The following is a 17,835-nucleotide window of genomic DNA, read 5'->3' as shown; positions in this document are numbered from 1 at the left end:
TGTAAACAGTGTTTCTTCTATGCTGAATAGTGCACAGAAAACTTCTTTCAATCAAAGCATTACTTTAAATACCAGCAAGGGCACCCTCTGAATAACTGTTCAGTCGTTTTTATGTGAAATTCAGTAAAGTGATAGATTTCAAAGAGTGGCAATCTCAATCTCTCTTTTTTAAAGCCTTTAAAAATCAATTTTCTGGAGACAGAGCTTCCTACTTGCTTTTTGCTGTCATAGTTTTAGTTGCTGGGAAATAAACGCAACTACAAAAAGAAAGTATGGGATAAATCCTTTTATTCCAGTTTGAATCCTTTTGTCCCAACTTCTTCTGTCAGGGTAAGTTATTTCCCAAATTCTCTATCCAGCAGAGCTGAAGGATTTATCTTGGAAGACCACATAAACTGCGTAAACTTTAAATGACAGAAGAGGTGAGCAAGTCTTACTTGCTGCTGAAAATGAATTTTAGGAATCTATATCTTTAATGCATTAGATAATACCACAACTTGCATTAAGATGTTCACATGAAAGAAGAAAAGGTGGAGGGGAGGAACATATTTGTTTTGTCTTAACATCTTCATCCAAAAGCTTAAATACAATTCTAACATTTTACTGCAGTGCTATTCAAAATGGTGGTCCATGGACTGGTGCTGGTCAGGAACCATTTCTGCTAGTTCATGGCAAGTTTCCAGGCATGAAAGAAACAGTTGCTGTTAATGGGTAGAAATATAGTGCCAGTCTCTGAAACACTGGAGCTGGGGAACTGCCAGTCTACCACATCAGATGGCTTAAGAAGCACTGCTTTGGTGTAAATAACCAGATGAGAGACCAGGGAAAAATAGAGAAATGCAGGATTGTAGTGTGTCTGTGAAAGAGCCAATATGGCATAATGGTTTGGATGTTAGAATGGCACTCTGGAGACCAGAGTTTAATTCCAAACTCAGCCATGAAACCCACTGTGTGGCCTTGGGCAAGTCACATGCTCTCAGCCAAGAAAACCAATGATAGATTTGTCTTAGGTTTGCTGTAAGTCAGAAATGACTTGAAGGCACACAACACACATACAGTGCACCTGTGACTTGGCAAGGAAGTATCCTCCCACTGTCACCCTCCAGTAGATGGAGGGCGGGGGGGGGGGAGGACAATTCAAGGCATTTGTAGTTCTTTCCTTTTTTTAATGATATGGAAAATACTTTTCTATACTTTTTCAACACTTCTGTACAATAACTGGACCCTTTCAGTGCTTTCAATGATCTACAGCATTCAAAGGTTATTTTGGTACATAAAACAATAAATTCTGCAAGCACTTCTCCCTGTAATGGCAGTAAAAATACAGTAGCAACAACTAAATTAAAAATTGTTACCTTTTTCATGACCACCAAAATATCTTGCCTAAGGCAGACCAGCACCCACTGCTCTGCTTAATGACAGGGGCAACACTGTTGTTGTTGTTTTTACAGAAAAAGTGATTTTTCCATAAAGTTTTGCCATTAGCTGCCACAGCTGATCTTGCCAAGGAAGGATTCTACACCTGTGAGATTCTGTTACCCTTTTTGGTGACCAGCTGGAAAAACAATCCCTGCACAAGCATTTGCAGACACTTTTTGCAACTTCTGAAGGACATTTCAGGCTTGTCTCCTACACAGAGATAATATCCTTGGCTCTTTGTATTTCTTCCCCAATTTAACCCCTTGCTGATATTAAGTCCCTAATAGATACTTTACTAGCCAGAAAGAAAGTAGAGAAAACATCCCTTAGTCACCCAGCAGTTAGACTATGCAGTGGCAACTGGAAGTATGTGCACTCATCCCTTCATGTTTGCAGCTTTGATGTTTGCGGATTTGAGTATTCATGGAGGATACAACAAGGGCCATCCAGTCCAACCCCATTCTGCCATGCAGGAACTCTCAATCAAAGCACCCCTGACAGATGGCCATCCAGCCTTTGTTTAAAAACCTTGGGTTACAAAGTATCTACAGGAAATCTAAATATTGTAATGGAAGGAGCCTGGTTGATCCTCTGATGATGTTTTTGAGTGGGGTCCACAATGATGGCACCATTAAGAAGGCCCTGTCTCTCAGATCTACCTGCACAATTTCCCATGAAAGTAAGGCAGAGTGAAGGCCTCAGAGACATGTCCTAAGTTTTGTAAGTCCATATGTAGGCAGAGAGTTTCTAAAGTGAGTCAGTTTTAAGCTGTTTAAGACCAAACAATCTAGACACAAATGGGATATCTTTGATGGATTAAGATCCGAGTTAGATATAAACAGTGGCACCTAATGTGTACAGAGATGGGAATGAATAAGCAAAAGAGAAGGAAAAATACACTCCTATATTCATGTGAAAATTACATATTTTTTTAATTTGAGGTGAACTGAGAACTAAAAGTAATGTCTGTTCTTAATACATAGTGACCATTACGTGGAAGATAAGCTGCAAAAGACATTACAAGAGTGTATGATGTAACTCCTAATGTCTCCAGCAGCTGATAATCACAAGTATGTGGCCAATGAAAATAGCAGTTTTAGCTGCTGGCACTAGTAGTCTTTGATAGACAATATAGCTGGAGGAATTTTAAGTATGGCTTCATCACATATAAAAGATGTGAACATTAAACATACTGCAGAGCTGATAGACACCATAATTACATTAGCACAAAAGCAAAAATGGTCAGTTTTCCAATTAACTTTGTGGTAATGTACACTTGTTAAAAAAAGAAAGTGGTTCTATACTTATTGGATACTGTGATTATTAAACTGTAAGTGATATGCCTCATATCTTGGTGAATGAAGGCAAACAATTATATGCAGCTTCTAACTGTAATGTTTGCTGGAATCCAAGAGTGCTGCACACTTTCTCTTGAATAAGTTCCCCTTTTGCTTCCAAATAAACACGTGGAAGGTCAAACTGCAGATACTGCAACATATTATTGAATACCTTTATTGATACCTTTATAAGGTCAACCAAAAAAGCACAATATTGTGTAAGCTTTCAAGAGCACCAGAATCTTCTATCAGGCAAGATGCAGCAAAAGGTGGGAAGAGGGAGTAATGTGTTTTGAAAACGATATGATCATTATCTTACTATTCCATGGCATAAATCTAGTTGTTAGTCCCAAATAGAGTAGTCCTATTAAATTGGCAATTACATGCATGTACGTTTATAATTCCGCAATTGATTAAGTAGTATACTTTAGTTAGCAATGGTATTTAGGTGTGTGTGTATTAGGAAGATATAGTGGGCCCTTGGTATCTGCTGAAATTTTGTTCCAGGAGCCCCCCGTGGATACCAAAATCCATGGATGCTCAAGTCCCATGATATATAATGATATGTAATGCAGCAGTAAAATTGTATCCTTTTTGGAAATTAAACTATATACAGTAGGCCCTTGGTATCTGTTGGGGTTTGGTTCCAAGACTCACATTGAATAATCAATTCCCATTAAATACAAGGACAAAGTAAAATGGTGTCACTTATATAAAATGGCAAAATAAAGCTTGGCTTTCTGAATATATATTTTTTTAAATTTGCAAGCCATCGGTGTTTAAATTAGTGGATGAAGAATCCGTAGATACACAAGGCTGACTGTATATATTTTCAGGCTGTGGATGGCTGAATCCTAGAGGCAGAATCAGCAAATACAGAGGGCATATCCACTGTAGTGTCAAGCAGTGCTGCTTAAGTGTAGGGAACCTGTAGTGTGATTTATTTGTGCCCATTAGCTACAATTGTTTCTGTCTGTCCTGGAAACTTGCTAGAGACCAGCAGCTGACGTCTCATGGTCTGCACCGGTTCACAGATCATCATTTTCAGTACAACCAGCATAAAGCAATCAAAGGCCTGGTAGCCTTCCTGTGTAGCTGCAGCTAAAGGCATAGGAGCAATCCCAGAAGGGCAAATCAATACCACAGAAGGCAGCAACTCTGTTCAAGAATGAGAATATCATAAGAGGGCTCTTTCATGTAACTAAAATGAGCCCAGTTTGTAATTCCTTTTTTCCTCTTGCCTTCCAATGGTTCCTCTTCTGAGTCCCTACGTTGGGAGAAAGGCAGGAAATGAGAAAATAAAATAATAATTTTTGTTCTACAGTGGTTCCCAAACTTTGGTCTTCTGGGTGTTTTGGACTTCAACTCCCAGAAGTCCCAGCCAGCTTGGCTGTCAGGAATTCTGGGAGACGTAGTCAAAAACATCTGGAGGACTAAAGTTTGGGAATCACTTGTAATGAATGTGGATGATGGTATTGTCTCTGGTACCGAAATGAGTATTGACAATATATGAGGGGTCCACAAAATTTTGGGAGTCACTGTTCTGTAACATTTGGGAAAGACTGAAGTACTTTTAGGTTACAGGGAAGTCGGCAGGGCTTCCTCCTCTGAACAAATCTTGCAAAGAAAAACCCATGATAAGGTCACCTTGTTTGTCACATGAAGGAGATTGGGAATTTATCCTGTGACTGTTCCCCAAAAATTGACATAATTACGCAAAACGATTTTACACAATGTTGCACAAAAGCCGCCATTAAAGTGGTCCTGGAGTTTATCAGATGTTGCTGTTAAAGTGAAAAAACGCAAAGTTAAATTGAATGTAAAGCGGAGAAAACTGGCAGCTTTTTAATTTTGAAACTTCCTGAAAGTAAAAAGCTGCCGGTTTTCTCTGCTTTACGTTCAGTTTAACTTTGCGTTATTTCACTTTGGGGGTCATTTTGTGTGATACACTTCCTGCATTTGCAAGTTTTCCTTAAATCTAAATCTCTTTTAAATCCCGTTTTTCTTTGGGTTCTCCCTAGTATGATAAACTCCAAAGAAGCATCAACACACATCTTTTTACTTCTGGGATTTCTGCAACAATGCATTTCCGATATCACTTTATTTCCACAATTGTGTGTGATAATTATTTGTGCAATTACTTGCCATTTTCACTTTATTTACGGGGTGCTTTAAATGTGCTTTAATCTCTCTATAATGCTGAAATTAGCCCCAGTGTGATAAACCCCTCCATAAATGACTTTAAGGCCCACAATAATAACGACGAGATCACCAGCACTCTGGCAAGGAAGGCTAAAGACTTTATTTTAAACAAACAAACAAACTACAAATCCCAGGATTCCATAGGATAGTGCTCAGGCGCTTCATAGTGCTGTCAAAACCGCATTGTGGTCCAAAACACACTGCAGAAATAATCCAGTTTGAGGCCACTTTAACTGCCCTGGCTCAATGGTAGGGAAATCCTGGGGACTGTAGTTTTGTGAGACATTCAGCCTTCTCTGTCAGAGTGAGTGCTGGTGCCACAACACACCACAACGCCCAGGATTCCCTAGCACTGAGCCAGGGCAGTTAAAGCAGTTTCAAAGTGGGTTATTTCTGCAGTGTGTTTTGGACCTGTGTGTTTCTACAGTGTAGGTGCGCCCTGAGGGAGTGTTGGTTGATTGTAGGCTCTGGAAAATGAAGGATGCTTCCAAATAAATAAAGGCGGGTTAGGCCTTCTGTGGCAGAGTGGTTAAAATTCAGAATTTTACTTTTGTCCAGGAGCTGAAAATTATAGTACTGAAATGAACGGAGGGCAAAGTTTGTCAGGATGAAAGGCTCAGGTCATGTCAAATTCTCTGCTTTGGAATGTAAACAATTTGGAAATGGCTCCAGATTTCAAGCTGCCAGCCGAAATAAAAGGAAGTACTGCAAGAAGAGACAGTGAAAGGTAAAGGGTTGATGGATGGCTAACCCAAGTGAGATAGAGACGTATTTTAGGACATCCAATGAATGCACAGGGGTGTAAATGTTTAATTCAGTGTAACCAGTGAAGATGTGATTTGTAGTTTCCTTCGTTCAAAATACTATAAAAACTTGGTTCATTTTAGATTTGGAATATGGATTTCCTCTGGGGAGCAGTGCTGCAGCTGAAAATAAACACGTTTCCTTTCGAGCTCCTTGGTCTCCCTGATGATTTCTGGTTAAAATCCTGGTTTTAAAATAATAACCAATAGTCTGTAACACTAGAAAGGCCGGTTGTTTTTAGGGTCTGACACAGCAGGGAACGACGAGGGAGAAAGGAAATGAGGTTTTCTGTCCTGTGGAGCCGGAGAAGCAGCCTGAGGCAGAGAGAGGCTCCATTTTCTCAACTGTCAACTTGGATTTCAAACACCAACGGCTGAAACGAAGTCATTTCGGAGGGAAAGAGGGGGAAGAGGAGGCGAGGGCTGCATCTGCACTGGAGAGATAATGCGGGTTGATAGCGCTTTAAGCTGCCACGGCGCCATGCTCTGGAATTCTGGGAACGGTCGTTTGTTGTGGCACCTTTGGAATTCCGGAGCATGGCGCCGTGGCAGCTTAAAGCGCTATCAAAGTGGGTTATTTCTGCCATTTTCCTTTTTCTTAACACGGGGACGTGGGAAAGTGGGAACCCTTGTCACGTGTATTTGGAAACCCCTCCCTCTCTGCTTCCCTCACAGCCGGGAGGGAGCAACCAGTCAACTGACCCGCCCCCGCCCCCCCCCCCGAGTGCCTCTTTGTAAATACACCTCCCACCGGGAGCGCTCATTTTAGCTTGCTTTCGCGGTGCATCTCGGGACTTGTAGTCTCAGCGCCAGCGCGTCCCTTCGGCCCGGGCGGGGACAGAGAACTACAATTCCCATGAAGGCGCCGCGAAGGGAGGAGAGTCGAAAACAGAGCTGCTGGTTCTAGTAGTGGCTGGGGCAGGTTGGCGGCTTTGGTGCCTGAGCCATGGGGGCAGAAGGGGCAAGTGGGGACCGAGCCAGCGGAGGGGCTGCCCTCTTTGGCTGAGGAGGAGGAGGAGGCTGGGGGGCTCCGACGGGGCTCCCTGCGCAGAGGAGGCGCAGAGGGGCTTCCTCCTCTCGAAGGAGCACATATTGAAACAAATACTCTTCTTACTAGTGACGCCTGAAGGGACTTGAGACAGGAGCCCCTCCTTCAGCCCTCGCCTCCTCCGCCTCCTCCTCCTCCCTCTAGCTGTGCCCCAGAGCCCCTGCCTTCCTTCCTTCCTTCCTTCCTTCCTTTCTTTCTTTCCTTCCCTCTCTGCTTATTTCTTTCCATTCCTTACCTTCCTTTACCCCTTCTTCCCTTCCTTCTTCCATTCTCTCCTTCCTTGCTTGTTTTCCCCTTCTCTCCTTTCCTTGTTTCTTTCCCTCACTCCCTTCACTCTTTGCTGCTTCTTTCCTTCCTTCCTTCCTCTCCTCTCCTTTCTTTTCCCTTCCTCCGTTCTTCCCTTTTCTTCTTTCCCTTTCTTTTCGTCTGCTTTTATTCCTCTCCTCCTCTGCTCCTTTCGCCCCTTCCCTCCCTCTTTCTTCCTCTCCGGAGCGAAGGAGGCGGCGCCTGGGAAGAAGAGCGAGCGAGGCTCGGGGGCGGGAGCCAGAGAGGGAAGGAGGGGAGGGCCGAGAGAGAGAGAGAGAGAGGGACTGGAGAGCCACCCAGTTGAAGGGACTTTACTTTGGAGGCGCCACCAAAAACAAAAGCAGAGCCCCATCGGGCCATGAACGGCTTCGGCCCCGACGAAGTCACCCGAGGAGGAGGAGGGGCAGGGGCAGGGGCAGGGGAAGCCTCCTCCTCCTCCGGTGCTCTGCCGGCCTCGGTGCTGCCGGGCCCTGGGCCGGTGGAGGTCCTGCCACCCCCGCCTCTGCCTCTGCCCCCTCTCCCTCCTCCTCCTCCTCCGCCTTCGCTGCCTCTGCAGCCGCCGGCCGGGCTGGGGCTGGGCTTGGGGCTGGGGCTGGGGCTGGCTCCCTCCTCCTCCTCCGCCGTCGGGATCCCCTGCTCTGCTCCCCCGCTTCCTCCTCCTCCTCCGCCGCCTCCGGCTCCTGCTCCTGCGGGGTCTGCTCCGCTGGGCGCCGTGGGTCCCGGGGCGGGCCAGGTGTGCTGCCTGCGGGAGGAGGGCGAGCGGTGCGGGCGGGCGGCGGGGAACGCCAGCTTCAGCAAGAGGATCCAGAAGAGCATCTCCCAGAAGAAGGTCAAGATCGAGCTCGACAAGAGCGTAAGTGTCTGGCTGTGGAGCTTGGGAATGGATGCTCTGTGTGTGTGTGTGTGGTTGTGGATGATGGGTGTATGGCTGTGTCTGTTGTGTGTGTATGATGGACGTGTGGCTGAGTAGGCTGTTCTGTGTCTGGTTGTGTGTGTCTGTTGCGTATGTGGTTGTGTATGATGGGTGTGTGGTTGTGGATGTGGTGGTGTATGCTGTTGTGTGTGTGTGTGGTCATGTATTTTGTGTGTGTTCAGGGTGATCAGATGTCAGCCACAAAGGAGGACCAGACACCACAAATGTAGGACCTTCAAGGGAAAGGCTATAAAAACACCCATAGAAAGAGTTGTGTGTGTAGTTGTGTATGTTGTTGTTGTTGTTGTTGTTGTTGTGCGCATGGTCAGGGTGACCAGATCTCCTCACCGCAAAGGAGAGCCAGGCGCCACAAAACGTAGGACGTTCAAGGAAAGAATGGAAGACATGACCAAAGGGAAAAGCTATAAAAACACCCATAGAAATATTTATATGTGGTTCTGTGTATTGTGCATGCTGTTGTGTGTATGTTGTGTCTGATGATGTTGTTGTTTTGTGTGTGTGTCTGTGTGCCTGCTCAGTGTGAGGCTGTCCTAACCACAAAGGAGGGCCAGGCACCACAAAATATAGGACATTCAAGGGGAAAATGGAGGACATGACCAAATAAAAGCTATAAAAACACTCATAGTAATATAAATCCATGCTTCTTAGTCATGCTCAAGATGGAGGACATTTTGACATCCCTCCTGGACAGAAGACGGAAATGTAGGGTTATGTCCTGGCAAAGGTGGGCCTCTGGGTCACCTTGTGTGTGTTGTGTGTTGTGCTGTCTCTTGGCTACCTTCCTCTCTTGGATGGGATTTGTTTTTCCCTCCCTTTCACACACTCTCAGCTTCAGGCAAAGTCAAGGGCAAACCTCCTCTGAACCAATCTGATAAACAACAACAACAGCAACCCATGATAGGGTCACCTTGGGGTCTCCAGAAATCAGAAAGGACTTGAAAGGTACACAACACACACACCCCCCCCTAGGGATGGGAAGCATTGTAGTTTGGCAACCCCTCTTTCTCCCTAACCCACTTTTTGAGGTACACAACAGATCACAGAGGCAGGAAAACAAAAGGGAATAAAAGCAAGCCTGGCAGAAGAAAGGAAGGAATGAGAAAGATAAAAAGAGAGAAAGACAAGATGCTTTTCCTGGGAAAGCCAAGGAAAATGCTCCTTCCTTTCTCTCCCTTGTCCATTTGGAGAGGACCTGACCTGTGTTTCCATCACTGGAAAATGCATAGATGGAAAGGAAGGGACAGTGTCAGTTAAATGTATCCCTTTTTAGGGATCAGATCTAGTAGATATCCAAGAACAATGGCATCCCCAATCTGCAAAACAGATTGCGACATGTATTTTTTGCATTTGGGGTGACCTCATAAAAGTATCACTGTTTTGTGGATTGGGGAAGCTCTTGTACCTTGTTAGGGAGGCAACAATGTTATCAAAGGTGTGTGTAGTGGTGCACTTCTCTTCCTTTGATCTGCCTCTCTCTCTCTCTCTTTCTCTTTCTTTCTGTTTTGTTTTCATGCCCAGTTGGCTGACGTTGCAAAAGCAGCATTGCTGGGCTTTGTGAGTGTAGCTGGAAGCAGCTGCTCTCTTTCTTTCTTTCCTTCCTTCTTTCTTTCCCTCTCTTTCTCTCTCTCTCTCATTCCCACCCCTGGTTATTTGCCTTGTTATTGCTCTTGCCTCTCCCCCCCCCCCCCCATTTTCTTTTCCTCCAGGTCGCAGTATGTGCTTGTTTTATTAGGACAGAGCAATCAGCCTGTTTGTTTTTTAGGACAGAGCAATCGTGTCAAACGTCTCTGCGCAAGACATCCTCTTTTCAGCATAGTGTGTGTCGTGTGCGTTTCATGGAGTGCTTCTGTTTCTCTGGAGAAGGGGCCATGAGTGTGTTGCCTGCTCCTCCGCCTCGTGCTGCAGTGTTGCACGTCCCACCTCGCCCGCTGTGTCGTCTTCTTTCCCCTTGGCAGCCATCAGGCGCTTCCAGACCCCTTTTAAGCCACACACAACTAAGGCAGGGCATCTCTCCCTCCCAGTGCTTCATGTTTAGAGAGAGAAAAACACTCTTTGTAATGCAACAGACATTCCTAAAGTCAGAGCACGTTAACCTGCGGAGTACATCTCTGCCGGCTTATGGCTCCCTAATGCAGAGTGAATACTTGTGTGCTTTCTAAACCGGAACAAACAAGTCTTTGGATTGCTTCGCTTTATTGTACTGACGCAGTTTAAAAGTGCGTCGTTAAATTTTGGCAGCAGATGGAGGTTGCTGATCACTCCTCGAAAGAGCATGTGAAGCAGGATCAGCTTTGGCTCACCAGCGGCAGGGTGGGGTGACTCATTACTTAGGCTGCACCCGCACTGCAGAAATAATCCACTTTGGCACCATTTTAACTGCTGTGGCTCACGGCTCTGGACTCCTGGAGTTTGTAGTTTGTTGTGACACAGAAAGCTAAACCTCTCACAAAACTACAAATCTCAGAATTCTGCAGCATTGAGCCATGGCATTTAAAGTTGTGTCAAACTGGATTATTTCTGCAGTGCAGTTGCAGCCTTAGTGTTGCTTGTCTAGTGTTTTAGTCATGACTGTGCATTCTGTTTTTTTGGTGTGGTCGATTTATAGCCATTTTGTAGTTACTCTATGTTCTCCAGTTATTTTTTGTTCTTATTTTTTTGTATTTGGTATCTATGTGGTTTCTCCCTAGTTTGTTAGACATTGGCCTGTTACAGACTGCCAAAATAAAGCTGCTTGGGGTCTCTTTGAAGGTATGCTGTTTAAATGATGCATGCACCCTAAGAATCTGGAAGCTGCACCAAAGCTGCACTCCAGTGCTTAGGAATGGAGTGTGGCTTTGACGCGACCTCTGGACTCTTAGGACCCATGCATCATTTAAATAGCATACCTCCAAAGAGACCCGAAGCAGCTTTATTTTGGCAGTCTGTAACAGGCCATAGTTCCCTTTTTGAGACCCTCCTGTGTTTCTTTGATGTTAGTAAGACTTACAACTAGAACAGATCAAGCCTGAATTCATCCACGGGTTTCCATGCGTTGAAGTCTACTCAAGGGCAGTTAACAATAACAGTAGACTTACAGCACATGATGTACATCCTATCTTGTGCATTTTTACGCCTACGTTTGGCAGAGTTCAGTTGAGACTTTTAGCAAATGGGTTTTGGATTGGAGTTTTGATATGCTGTTTTAAATACATTCTGTGTACTGTAGTTATCCCTGATGGATGTAGTGGAACAAATAAATATGGTTAGATGTGTCCTGTTAATGTGTTCTGGCTGGGCGTTGGTTCTTGTTTTTGTTTTCGGTAGTTAAAATAACAATCCCAGTTTTGCATATGCGTGCATTACATTATCTCCACATTCATGAATCTTGTCAGAATGGGAACTGCAGTTCACAGCATAGTCATAGTGGATCATTAGATACCAGATTTTTTTTATCCAAAAAGACATAATAGTCTGAGAAGTTGGAAATGCTGCTTTTGACCTTTTGAAGCTACTAAGATCTGAAATAACTGAAAATCTTCCTTTAGAAAAATGCTGCTTGATTTTTTCTATTCCATTATCATGAACCCTGCTTTGCTGTATAAAATGGCTTTGTGTAAGTTAAAATAAAATAAAACACTGGTAGAGTTTACTTGGCCAGTGGGAGTCAGATAACCATAAAAAGGGCATTTCCTGAATCAGGGTGGCTGCACCTCTGTAACTAGTCAACATAGCAAATTTTCTCTGGCTGGTTTGGATGCAGTCAAATGTATTTGCCAGTGGGTTTTCTTGCTGTATGTTGTTGATTATCATTTGGGATACCATGGGAATTATCATGTCCAAACATTTTGCTCATTGTTAACTTTTCTTTTTAAACCTTTAGGCGAGGCATCTTTATATTTGCGATTTCCACAAAAACTTAATTCAAAGTGTCCGGAACAGAAGAAAGAGAAAAGGTAGCGACGATGATGGTGATTCACCAGTACAAGACGTTGACACTCCAGAGGTAAATTAATAGTTCATCTCTGAATAGATGCACATCTTCTACAGAACTTAGGAGAAGATGTCTTATTCAAAACTGGATAATGGGGCTTTATTGATTGACTCTCACTTTGGAGTTTATCAAACAAGGGGAATTGGAAGTATAATCCGATGGCAATCTGAACTCAATCATGGGGTTTAACATTATTGTGTGATAAGCCACTACACACAAATTCGGGCAATGGGAAGTCAGTCCGAACGCAATCATGGGGTTTCATGTTATTGTGTGATAGACTGCCACACGCAAATTCGGGCAATGGGGAGCCAGTTCGAATGCAATGTGTATTCATGTAATTGCGTGAAACTAGCGATTTTAAGTGAATGTGTTCTGGCCCCACTTTCTTTTCATTCGAATTTAAGAGAAATTCCTCCCATTTGATAAACTCCATAGGGCTGTATACCTTAAATTCTGTTGTTAGTCTTGACTAGTGTAGGCCTATTAAATCAGTGGGATTTACCTGTGTGTTACCATTCAACAATTGATTGAATGTGTCTACTCTAATTGGGAGTAACTAACACAATGTCAGCCTATGTTTGCTGTGTGGGGGAGTTCATATGATTTCATTTATAGTTAGTCATCATTTGGCTTTGATTTGGGGCGACCCTATGTAGGAGGAACGTTTGAGGCACCATGTTATTAACAGCCCTGCTTAAGTCTTGCAAACTGAGATGCATAGCTTCCTTTACAGAGTCAATTCACCTGTGTTATGGCTTTTCTTTTTTCTTACAGTCTTCAACTTTACCTAGTGTTGTTGTCTTTTCTAATGAATAATGTGATTTCATGGTTTATCCACAGTGAAATAATCTCAGTTTAGTTATTTTGGATTCTGATGAGACTTCAGGCTTGTTTTGTTCTTGGATCCATTTATTTAACTTAGGTTTTATTCTCTCTTAATAGGAGTATTTGGTGATATGAAAGTATAAATAATTGTTTATGGGAATAGTTTATTCCCATAATAGGAGTGATTCCCAGCAACAGGAAACATTTGTTGAAGAGTTGTATACGTACATGAGATTTTTGCAAATATTTCTCTAAAGATTGTTACTAGTGCTGCCATATATATTTATTCTATTATGTGGGGCACATTTACAACTATCTTTATATAGGCTGCATCCGCACTGCAGAAATAATCCAGTTTGACATTTGTAGTTTCTTGTGGCACCAGAGCGAAGCTGGTGCTACAACAAACTACAGTTCCGAGAATTCAAAAGCATTGAGCCATGGTAGTTAAAGTGTTGTCAGATGGATTATTTCTGCAGTGCGGATGGAGCCATAGTGTCTTCTGCTGTTGCCATATTGGATGGTTTAAGTCATTAGATACGAAACTTATACTGAGTCATAAATATTGACTTATCTAGGCGAGTGTTGTGTATTCTGTTAGCATTTTACAAAGATCTGAGGTAGGCTTTTTGCAGCTTCTGTCAGTTGTGGGATTTCTACTGGAGTTTGTAGGGACTGAAACTAGAACCATAGTCTTGCAAAAAATACGTCTGTCAGAGGTGGTGGTAGCTGGTGCTGTGTTAGAAATTCCTTGCAATCTGAAAGCCATGTACTGCACATTACAATAAGAGGGGAAATACACAAAGGTTTAGGTAACATTTGCACAATAAAATAAGGTGCAGGTTGGTGGTCAGGTTAAAACAATTGTTTTATTTTCTTTCCAGGTTGATTTATTTCAGTTGCAAGTAAACACACTAAGAAGATACAAAAGGCACTTCAAGTTACAGACAAGACCAGGACTTAACAAAGCACAGCTTGTTGAAGTATGTGTAATGCCACTTATTTTATTTCACCTTTAAAAAAAGATGTACTATACGCTGTACCTTTCCTGAAGTGCAGCTTTCAGACTTTGGCGTGGTGAGGACTCCCTTCTTTTTGTCTGTTGACTTCTGCTTCCCTCTTTTTCTGGCAGTTCATTACCAGATTCCTGGCCTAATGCCTTTCTACTCTTTTATGTTGATGGCAGTGCAGCTTTCCAATAAGGTTAGGTTTCACTCTTGTGAATACATACATGGGAATAAATCCAAGGCGGGATACAAACCGCCATATAGTACGTATAGGATACGTACTAGGGTTAGGAAGGGGCGGTGCTTCCGCACCCCCCTAACCCTAATACGTATCCTATACGTACAAGATGGCGGCGCCCCTTCTACATGGGCGCCGCCATCTTTACGTATCGGACACTGAGCGTCCGTACGTGTCGCAGCCTTTATGACGTAGTGAGTGCGCCCCTGGCGCCTCGCTACGTCACAAACGCGACTCAAAAAGAAGCTCCATTTTGCAGCTTCTTTTTCGGTCCGCACGGGAGCCGTGCCGTCTGAAGGCTCCGGCTCCCCTGCGGACCTACTGGCGGCGGCGGCGGCAGACCGCTGCAAAGCAGCGGTCTGTACCCCGCCCAAGTTACCAAAGAGGGACATCTAAGTAAATATATGCTACAGGATTACAGTACAGATGAAACATGGTTTGGGGTGCTGATATGCTAGGCAGACAGGAACCTTCAGAGAATATGTCCACATTCAAATAAATGAACAACAAAATGACAGTTGATAGTCAGTGTAACAAGCAAGTAGTGCAAACTTCAAATACTGGTTGGTATGTTCTGAATTGTGTTTAACCAGGAAATGTAGTGGAAAACTAATGGAAAAATGTCAGCTCAGTATGTTGAAATAATGGAAAAGCAAATCCACGCGCTAGCAATAAGAGGGAATGATTGGAAAATAAAACTTGTAGGTATCAAAATGCGTGTACATACAATTTGTAGCCTGTTTACTGATTGTCTTGTCTCAGATAGTATAAATTATAGTGAGTCTAGACAACTGGGGCAGAGATAAGGAGGGGCTAAATTACAGTTTTATCTATCTTATTTGTAGAGGGGAGGATGAACCAGAATTATTATTTCACTAAAATCATCTGAAATTGCTTTAGAATCACTTTAGGATTGGGGCAATTTATTGGTTCTCCATGCACTAGAACTTCAAGGATTCATGGCCACAAAATGATTGCCAGATGCAAGGACAACAACAGTTGGCTGTTGAGTCAAGGTCTGTTGTGAAGTCCCAAAGTCACTTCAATGTTGGATGAATCTTAGGAATTGATTTCTTTATTTGGCACATCAGTACCTCACCAGTTACAAATGTGGCTCTCTCACTCCTGCAACATAGCTTGTATTTCTGTATGTTGGCAACTCTAGCTTATAGCACTGTTTGGCAGTGTTTTACACCAGTAAAACATGGGTGAAAGCAAATCCTGGTGGTTATTAATTCCAAAATACTGTAGATGTTACCGGAGCATTGGAAGGCCAGCAAATGAAATGGAGCTGTTTCAGAGTCTTAGTCTTTTTCAAAAGATTGACAGTTTAATACTTTATTTTTAAGAACCTTAGGTGATACACTACCGCTAATGCCCTTTTCTTATTTTGTCACCTAAATTTAAAAGTTAAGTAGAGAATTCCATGTATATTCTGTCAAGAGTGTATGTGCCTTCAAGTCACCTGGTCAACATATGGCGACTCCAAGAAATTTCATTGGGGTTTTCCTAGGCCACTCAGAGGTGGTTTTGTCAGTTTGTTTCCTCTGAAATAATTCTGTACCTGTGTTCATGGGGGCCTCCCACACAAGTGCTAAGCAAAGCTGACTCTGGCCTGTTACAGACAGCCAAATAAAGCTGCTTCGAGTCACAGTGGAGGTATGGTGTTTCAATGATGCATGCGTCCTAAGAGTCCAGAAGTCACACCAAAGCCACGCTCCAGCGTGGCGTTAGGCGACTTCTGGACTCTTAGGACATATGCATCATTGAAACACCATACCTCCACTGTGACTCGAAGCAGCTTTATTTTGGCTGTCTGTAACAGGCCAGAGTTTCCAAGATTAGGCAGGCTCTGGTGCCTTTAGGATATTTAAGCCCTCTGTCAAGTGTGAGTAAACTTAAAAGAGAGGACAGAAAAGGGAATCCTATTATTTATTATTATTAAGCTTTATTTATATAGCGCTGTAAATTTACACAGCACTGTACATAAAATCTTTTAATTAGACAGTTCCCTGCCTTCAGGCTTACACTCTAAGAAGACACGACACAAAAGGAGAATGGAATGGTTGTGGGGAAGAGGATCAGGTCCAGCATTCTTCTCTCCCTCTGAGGCCTGGACCAAGGCAGATGGACAGATGGAGGGCTCTGTATCTTAAGGATAGGCCTGATGGCATTGGCCCATCTCTTTTTTTGCTCCAGACTCGATGACAGCATAATTGTAGATATACAATTCACGTGAACACATCTGTATAAGAAATATGTCCTAGCATAGTGTACCGGTTTGGCTATGACTCTTGAGATCAGGGTTCAATTCCCTGCTTGGCTATGGAAACCCACTGGGTGACTTTGGGTGAGTCACACACTCTCAGCCCCAGAAAACTCTGTGATTGGTTAACCTTAGGATCACCATAGGTTGGAAATGACTTGAAGGCACATAACAACATACATGTATACATTTTACAAACTTCTATTATTAGGTAGAAAAAAATTCCTCCTTTTCTTAGAGACCAGGAAGTGCTTAGTCAAGTGAGTTGAAACCTCACTTAGAAATAGTTACAGTATTGTCTTGCCCCTTGTATTTGGGCATTTTAGCAAAATCCCTGGATTGAGCTAGTTTAATCTTTTGTGCTATTATAATACTGAGTATATTACATAAGGGAAACCTCTCTGTTCTTTGGAACAAGACTGCAATACCATGTGTGCTAAGCACCTCATCCCTCCCCTCATTTCTTTGCAGAATACCAATTGATGTTCATGAAAACTCCACTTTTTTTTTTTTGCAGATAATTGGATGTCATTTTCGGACTATTCCAGTGAATGAAAAAGACACCTTAACCTATTTCATCTACTCTGTGAAGAATGACAAGAACAAATCAGACCTAAAAATGGATAGTGGTGTTCACTAAATAAGCAAACTTGAGACTTTCAGACCTAAAGACTGTTTTGGAATGACTGAAGCTTTCTTTGTAACTGGTATTCAGATGGAGAATTCTGATGTTATTTTCTTGGGGAAAATACTGCTCAAAAATGAAATTTCCATGGTAAAAAATATTTTAAATAAATACTGTTGATGTTCCTGTGCCTTCATGTTGTGATGTCTGGCACTAATGTGTGAGACTACTCAAGTTCAGCCTATTTTTCAGTTATGAAAGCAAGTTGAAATGTTCTCATGTACAATTATTTTGGTAAATTTCTCCCTTGTGCATGTAGGGGGATGAGTTAATGGTGTCACAGGCATCTTACTTAATAGAACTAACTAGTATTTAAATTGCAAATAGTAGTAACTGGTTGAATTGGGTTTTCGAATGGCCTTTCCATAGCAGAACTCTTAACATAATTTCCTTAATGCCCTCTTTGGTTCCTTTGAAGCAATATGCTGTGCCACAGTTAAGAGAACTTCCTAGAGACTGGCCTGATGCCTGAATTGACAAACAGTTGGTTATAAGAGTATTGCAAACCATACAGAAAACATGTTTTGTCCTAACTAGTTCTGGATGCTGTTTGAATTGATAAACTACAGTTGTGGTCATTGCTCTGATTCATGATGGATTGGGAAGGAAGTTATAAGTGTTACAGTTGTAGTCAAATGGAAAATGAAATCAAACCAATAGTCATGGCTTGCCTATTTTTATCCATTTATGTAATGATTTGGGTTCTTATGCCTTGGCTAGTGCAACCATGGTTTGGTATTATGATCTGAGTAGGCTTTAACAACACATTCTTCCCAAATAACATATGCACAG

At 42.8% G+C, this 17,835-nt stretch overlaps 1 protein-coding gene across 1 annotated transcript; it reads left to right on the top strand.

Moving 5' to 3' along the window:
- Window positions 1–7,168: 7,168 nt before the first annotated feature.
- SAP30 (Sin3A associated protein 30) lies at window positions 7,169–17,173 on the top strand. The gene is made up of 4 exons (XM_042469137.1): window positions 7,169–7,968; window positions 11,909–12,031; window positions 13,732–13,830; window positions 16,876–17,173. Exons 1-4 carry the CDS (start codon window positions 7,474–7,476, stop codon window positions 16,996–16,998), a joined length of 840 nt encoding a protein of 279 aa, XP_042325071.1. The 5' UTR covers window positions 7,169–7,473; the 3' UTR covers window positions 16,999–17,173.
- Window positions 17,174–17,835: the final 662 nt, after the last annotated feature.

The sequence above is a fragment of the Sceloporus undulatus genome, chromosome 5 (genome assembly GCF_019175285.1).
Source record: "Sceloporus undulatus isolate JIND9_A2432 ecotype Alabama chromosome 5, SceUnd_v1.1, whole genome shotgun sequence".
Classification (NCBI taxonomy): domain Eukaryota; kingdom Metazoa; phylum Chordata; class Lepidosauria; order Squamata; family Phrynosomatidae; genus Sceloporus; species Sceloporus undulatus.
Note: the sequence above shows the minus strand (reverse complement) of the source record. Positions and strands in the feature narration are given on the sequence as shown.